We start from the raw sequence: 7,309 nt of genomic DNA, 5'->3' as shown, positions 1-7,309 counted from the left end.
ATTGGTCATGAAGTTCCACAAGTTTGCGATTTCAGTTGCAATTGCAAGAGCAGGCCATTGTTTCGACCCTTCATGTCGGATAGTCTTGTAGTTCTGCAACACGATTTTTTTTTACTCGCACAGGTCATCCACCGTGACAGATAACAGCGGTTTGTACGGTAACTTTATGCGTCCGCTGCACGCGGGGAGTTGCCTGGTCCATTAATGCTTGGCTTGGTTCTACTCCCCTGACCACCGCGCGCTCTTCCTTGACCGTAAAAAAGGTGCGCGCTAAAAGTAGGCTACACCTGTCAGGTAGAGACATAAAGTGAAGTGAAAAAGTGAAGCCCATGACCGCAACAATGCTATGCAAATACAGAAATACTGTATAATATAAATCATAATAATTACAATAATTTCAACAATAAAACACAATTACCACTTAAACTGTACTGTTAAGAACAGACCTACTGGAATTTTCAGTTGTTAGCAGTAGGCCTAGTACTGATAATTATATAACTTTTGGGGATACATATTTCATTAAATCTACAGTAAATATTTTGTTTCGTCTGACTGAAAGAGTGTTAAGAGTCAATTACAGACTTTTCACACTGCACCTGCCATGGATAGCCTACTCTATTATGGACAATTTAGTAAAAAATAACCTTCCTATAGAAAGAATGAAAGAATGTCCTTTTTAAAATTTTGATAAAAAATATTTATCATAAACAGGCATAAACTAAAATGTTATCGAGATATTTAGGTCTACAACATTGCATGTGCATCAAATGTGTGTCACATCAAGTAAAGACTACATTTTCTAAACCAAATGAGAAATTCATACCAAATCTTTTAATAAAGTATTACAAGTGTAGCAATATTTAGGCTGCAGTAGGCCTATGCATTTGCCTTATTTAAGGGCATGCATGTCACCACGCCAAAACACCTACAGTGCAAACATAACTTTGTTTAAAGAGTTATCACACTATGGCATATTTATGCATTACAGGCCAACTAACCTTCAGTGAGGTTTAAGGTTTGCCGCTTTAGAGTCAAGAAACATTTGCAAACTGGAGTTGATGCATGCCTTTAAGAAAAACTATGTGTGTCGCGTAGCCAACAATATGGTAGCATAAAAATGAGCAGTTGTCTAAGTAGGCTTACGTAGAACGGCAAATAGCCTTTCTGAAAGAGGACACAGCGACACGTGTCATGGACAATTGCGTGCGTAAAGCATGTCCACGTGCGTGAAGTGATGCGCGCATCAAGCATTTTGCCTTCAACTCAAAGGATTGCTATTTGCCAAGTAACTGCCAAAGTTTTGATCTATGATTGATTTGTTCACATTTGTAAGAGGCTCAACAGCATATAGGCTACACTGCATTTTATTGTAGCGTATCCATCCGACAAATTCTTGAGCAGTGCTGAGGCAGAGGGATAGCCTATTTTCCAGCATGACTGTTTTTAAGCACTGTCATTTATCTGACCTGAGATGTTTATAAACCACAGCGATGACATTGATCAAACGATGCACGCTAGAGGCTAATAATATTTGTCATGTCCCTTTGTTTAACATAGGTCCCGTTAGACTTGGAAATTCTTGTTTTTAGATTAAGTAGCCTAGTTATGGTTTTATATGGATTGGCCTATATATAATTTATGTCATTTAAAAGGGCCTTTGTTTATGTATAAAGTTTATTCTGTTTATTCTGATTCCATTCGTTTTCGTATAGTTGCCGAATTAGAGTCCCTTTTCCATAAACTAAGATTCCAACTAAATCTCTACAATGCGCAGCATTTATACCCAGTGGGAGTCTTGTTAGCCCAGCTTTGGCCGGCAGATTTCCCTAACATCTTTAGCCCAAAAGTTTAACAGCATTACCCACCCCTTTCCAAGAACATATGCTGCACTCACGCGCTGGTAAAACATCAGCATCGCTCAGCAGGAGAAACAGAATTTAATGACCACCTTGCTCTTCTCGAGAATAGGTCTATTTGTTTTGTTACAATCTAATCTTTGATCTTAAACCTGTTCAACGACAATAACTTTGAATAATTCATCTTCAAACTGTTTTGTTTAGGTAGGCTTATTTAAGTAATACGATGAATATAAACATTTGAACACAGGAGCATGGATTATCATGCACAACTAGTCTCTGATATTTAATATTACATTAGCTACTTTTAGTATTGAACAATTTGTTTGTACTTTAGTTACTTCAGTCTCATTTTGGTTAAGTGTTTAAGACATGTTATGTTATATATGTTATATTACATTAGCATTTACATCGTAACAAATAACAAGGTCATGGACATTCCCATGGCCAGGACCTGATGAAGCAGAAAAGTATCTTAAAAGTTGTGGCCTTATAACTGCGAATAGCCACTGTACAAACAATGCAAATACTGACATCCTGAAAATGAGGCGAAGTCACAGCCGTTTCAAGAAAGATTATGTATACCGTTGGAAAACATAAAATATTGGGTTGAGTTGTGATGAAGCTGTTCAAACAGAGTCCTCTTTCAACACAATTTCTAGTTTTGTATGTAGTTATTTATTTTATGTCACTGCTACGCCGCACTTTTGTTTCCATCATCGACGCGAGGACAGATTAGATGTCATCACCTGAACATCAAGGCTTCATCAGAATAGTCCATCCAACTTCAACCAACTTGTTTGTTAGTAATTGCCAGGCTTCTGCTGACCAGTTGTGAACGAACGTTTTTGAATTCGAGTAAAAAAGCAGGCTTATACCTACACTTTCATATTCCATAAACATAATTATGCTAATCATTGGACAAAAAAAACTGACTTTAATACAACAGCGCATGATTCCTGACACACGTGTAATTTGAATATAGTTATTATTGCAAAGCGTTTCTGCATGCACAATGAGATGTTAAACTGTCCAAGGCTATAGACTAAATGCAACACATGTCGTAATGTACACTGAATGAAAAGTCTTTCCAAAGGTTTCATAATGCAATGTCACTTCTTCAATTCAAACATTGATACTGTTACACAGCACCAACTTGAATACTAAAGCGCATGTACAGTAACCTATCTATCTCTACACCCATAGGTTTTAAACTACTGAATTTGATCCGTATACCCTCTACAATATCCTGAAAACAACAGCGTGGCATGAGCCACTCAAAAATAATAATATACAATCTTAGAAAGCATTTATCAGGACCTTTTAAATGCGTATTGGGAGTCAAACTGTGAACTGAGATATTTTAAATAGATTATTCTGCCCATTAGCTAAGCACCTGTTGACATTATATTTACGGACTCAAACAGTTTTCATAATGAGGGTGTTCGATTCACAAACGTTTTTTTTTATTTACCACAAAGACCTGTAATTGTCCATCCCATAAAAAAGACCCCTCGGGGGAGGCTTTTGAACAAAAATAACACTTCTCAAAACAAAAAGCAACAAAAACTAGATAAACTTGTTAATAAATGCATTTCTTGTTTTTTTTTATTGTAAAGGTATATGAAACTATAGTTGGATCGTTTTTTTATGTTTTATTGTTAATCGCAAAGTTTACATGCAGTCGTTTTCCAAATGAAAATACAAATAATAAAATAATATATTTAGTCGTTCACAGGCGCCTTTTGGGATGCAAGATACTTATAATAAGATACCCCAAACAACACCAAATAAACTGAAGTTGGCTCTCTTGGAAAACCTGTGTAAACGAAAGGTCGTGGGATGCCTACCTGACTGAGTTTACATGCGCCTATCCCCTAAAATAATAACGATAATAGTAACAAGAATTAAGACATTTTATTGTTATTGTTTTCAACAATGTAACATGTTATTACATTCCGGTAAAATACCTTTTAACTAAACTCTATGGACTACCATCTCACGTCTCACCGTGCTGCGCATCACAGAAGCCCCCTAAAGAGTCCATTCGTTCCTTCCGCTTTTGCACCTCGCCTCAAGTGCCTGAAGCGTGTCTCACACATCCATATACACATACAAAGTCCCCGTCCAAGCAGGCTCCGCTGATTAGGAGCCCAGATCCACCAAGTTAGACGACATAGGGTTCAGTATAGTGTCGTGCAAAGAGTGATGGTGGTGCACCGAGTCTGCACTGGGCACCGGGATGGCACTGGGTCCCGGTGGCGGCGCAAGGCCGTGCAGAGACTGCAATCCCGAGTTTGATGTGAGGAGCATAGCCGGGCTCGAGGACGTGTGATCCGGCGTTCCTGAAGGCGTTTTGTCGTCGTCCGAGCTCCCCAAAATAGTTTTATTTCCATTCATGGAAGAAGTCAATGGGTTGTGACTGTTGCTGTTCTCGTTGTTTTCCCTATGAAGAGGAAAATACATCATTTGATGAATCATATATGTATGTCAATTATAACAACACAACCAAATGCAAAATGTCCTTGTAGTAAAAATATAAATTATGCATACACTATTTTAAAGCATGACAATGACTGACCAATTAAATAATATAATATGGTCTTTGACAGAAAGAGACTTATTGATATAAACAGGGGCTATAATTAAAAACAATTATCAACGTTGCTAATTTGACCAACTATTTGAAAAGCACTCGTAAGCACGCCTACACACACACACACACACACACACACACACACACACACACACACACACACACATAGGCTACAAAAACACATGCACACGCACACACACACTAACACGTTTTTATAAATAGATATTTCATGTGGGTACAAACTAACTATATGTCATTGCTATTCATTAATTTCGTGAAGTATAGGCCTATTCATGTCAGAGCTTAGGTATTTACATTTAGTAGACGCTCTTATCCAGAGCGACTTACAGTAAGTACAGGGACATTCCCCCTGAGGCAAGTAGGGTGAAGTGCCTTGCCCAAGGACACAACGTCAGTTGGCATGACCGGGAATCGAACTGGCAACCTTCGGATTACTAGACCGATTCCCTAACCGCTCAGCCACCTGACTCCCAGGTATCAATATATAGGCCTACTTGAGCCAAACTTTCCTTTGCAAAATTGAAAATTAAACCCTTTTTAGCAAGTAGCCCAACTTTTAAATATCAACAGTTTTAATGCATTCGTAGTGTAGTCACACATATTCTACCTTCAAGTTGAAGGCCAACTCTTGGACTGGCAGACATTTTTGACAACCCAAAACGATTGTTCTATTAGACATCAGTTAAAAGTCCGAATAGTCAATGACTTACAGTTTTACAATGAAAAATCAGTGATTTATGCAGTGCCTTGTCTGAATTACTTGCCAGCGGGTGAAAGAGGACATTTTTTTACTTGATTGGTCATAACCAAATGTAACAAAACGGACACATATGCCCAGTAAAATAAGTATCAAATTATTGTCTAAATTGCGTTTCACATGCTTCATGTTGACCTCGGCCTACGCATGTGAACTACAGGGTCGATTATATTGCGGTAAAAGGCTACATGAGGTACAGATAGCCAGCGTCATGGGAGATTTTTCAAGATTGATTTTGGATGACCACTATATGAACATGTACTTATTCAGGCGTTATTCTGCTATATGAAATTATGCAGGCCTACATTTTACAGTACTCTACACCCAACTAATATTGTTATCTTAGGCAACTTCTTGTGAAACTGTCTGTGAAATAGTCATTTATAGAGTCGACCTATGCAAGTCTTTCCGTCAGCCCAGTTTCCACGGTAAATTTAGTTAGACCCATGTACTTTTTATCAGTAGTCTAAATCCATATTTCACTCATCCAGACCGACAGACAACAAGTAAACAATCACTTACTCGTACCTTTCCTTGGCCTCTGCCGCACGGTCTCTTTGCCGTCTGTTTTTGAACCAGTTACTGACTTGTGTTGTAGTCAACCCGGTGGCTTCTGCAAGCTCTCTTTTTTCTCGCGGGGAAGGGTACGGGTTATGCGTGTACCACTCTCTGAGCACGCTCCGGCTCTTCTCTTTGAAACAGTAACTCGTCTCTTCGCCGTCCCATATGGACCGAGGCAGTGGGAACTTTCTGCGGACACGGTACTTTCCCACGGCCCCGAGAGGACGGCCCCGGAGCTTCTCCGCCTCAATATAGTGCGCTTTGAGCCACAACTGCTGTAGTTTCGGGTGGTTGTGGGGAGAAAATTGGTGGCTTTCGAGAATCTTATAAAGTTCTCTGAAGTTTCCTCTGTGGAACGCAACCACAGCTTTAGCTTTGAGAACACTCTCGTTTTTGTGGAGGTGCTCGCAAGCTGGTAAAGACCACAAAAAGCGCCCGAGACGTTCGATATTGCCACCCTGTTGGAGAACCTCACAGACGCACGCGACTTGCTCTTGCGTAAAGCCAAACGTTGGAAGCATAGACATGGTTGTAAGTTAATAAACAGGTATGCGTTGCTCTTCGACCACGTCCTTTCTAGCGATTAAGACATTAAAGTATGTACACAGTAAGTCCATGAACGACAAAAGTTTCCAAAAAAGAATACGAAAACGGTAGATAAAATCCAACCCCTTTGAGAGAACCGATGTCCTGTTCAGCCATACAAAATACAGAGCATTCCCAGAAAGTTAGTCAGAGAGAAAGTTTTTACTCCGTCCTCAGTCTTCCTCCACCTTTGCTATGTCGTTTCAACATAACCTACTCCTAAAACCAGGCTCGCTCGCTTGTTTTAATAATATTATTCTAAGCTGGCAAGAGAAGCGATTATGTGAACTGTGATTGGTTGGTTATCTGACCCGGGGATGGCGAGGATAAGACAATAGTATTAGTCAAATTATTTGCCATGGTTACGCTGTCATTCATGGTAACCTGATACGCTTTGAGGTGGCTCCCTGGGCCGGCAGACTGATTGTTCCCTGCACTTCAAGCCCGCCTACCAATAGAAATATTGCTCAGATTTTTCCTTCAAATCGGATTTTTTCTCTCCCCTCTGTTTGACAGGCAGTTGAATCAGCCATAGAGCACAGAGCAGAGATCCCATGTTTGGGATGAGGATGGCGCTAGAGCGCGCGGAGCCCCCGGCCGCGTGCGCGCACAGTGCGTACAGCTCGTGTTTACTTCTGGAGGGGAGAATCTCCATGTGTGTTCTGATTATTCTTTATTAAAGCTTAATACAATGACTTTACAGTGCATTTTGAAATTGATCCAATATCCAAAAGCCTTCCATATGTACTACATAACTGTGTGTCTAAAACAAAAGTATAGTCCAGCAAAATAAAAACGTTTTAAAGATTCAAACAACCAGTGTTTTGAATGCAGTCTATTTATTTCCGTATTCAAGCATGTGCAAGTGTTAGCAAGAGTTATAACGTGGAAGTTGGATGATTATCAAAAGTAATCCTTTTGGAGTAAAGTTAC

At 39.6% G+C, this 7,309-nt stretch overlaps 1 protein-coding gene across 2 annotated transcripts; it reads right to left on the bottom strand.

Annotated features, from left to right (window-relative positions):
- Positions 1-3,758: 3,758 nt before the first annotated feature.
- six2a (SIX homeobox 2a) lies at positions 3,759-6,599 on the bottom strand. Of its 2 annotated transcripts, none has more exons than XM_062464215.1 (2): positions 5,753-6,599; positions 3,759-4,302 (listed from the first exon to the last, which is right to left on the bottom strand). In XM_062464215.1, exons 1-2 carry the CDS (start codon positions 6,316-6,318, stop codon positions 4,002-4,004), a joined length of 867 nt encoding a protein of 288 aa, XP_062320199.1. In that variant the 5' UTR covers positions 6,319-6,599; the 3' UTR covers positions 3,759-4,001. The 2 variants fall into 2 exon arrangements, with proteins under 2 accessions (XP_062320199.1, XP_062320200.1); XM_062464216.1 differs by having other exon boundaries at positions 5,759-6,598.
- Between the last annotated feature and the right edge of the window lie 710 nt (positions 6,600-7,309).

The sequence above is a fragment of the Osmerus eperlanus genome, chromosome 6, assembly GCF_963692335.1.
Source record: "Osmerus eperlanus chromosome 6, fOsmEpe2.1, whole genome shotgun sequence".
In the NCBI taxonomy this organism is placed as follows: Eukaryota; Metazoa; Chordata; class Actinopteri; order Osmeriformes; family Osmeridae; genus Osmerus; species Osmerus eperlanus.
The sequence above is the reverse complement of the archived record's forward strand: the minus strand, read 5'-3'. Positions and strand labels throughout refer to the sequence as shown.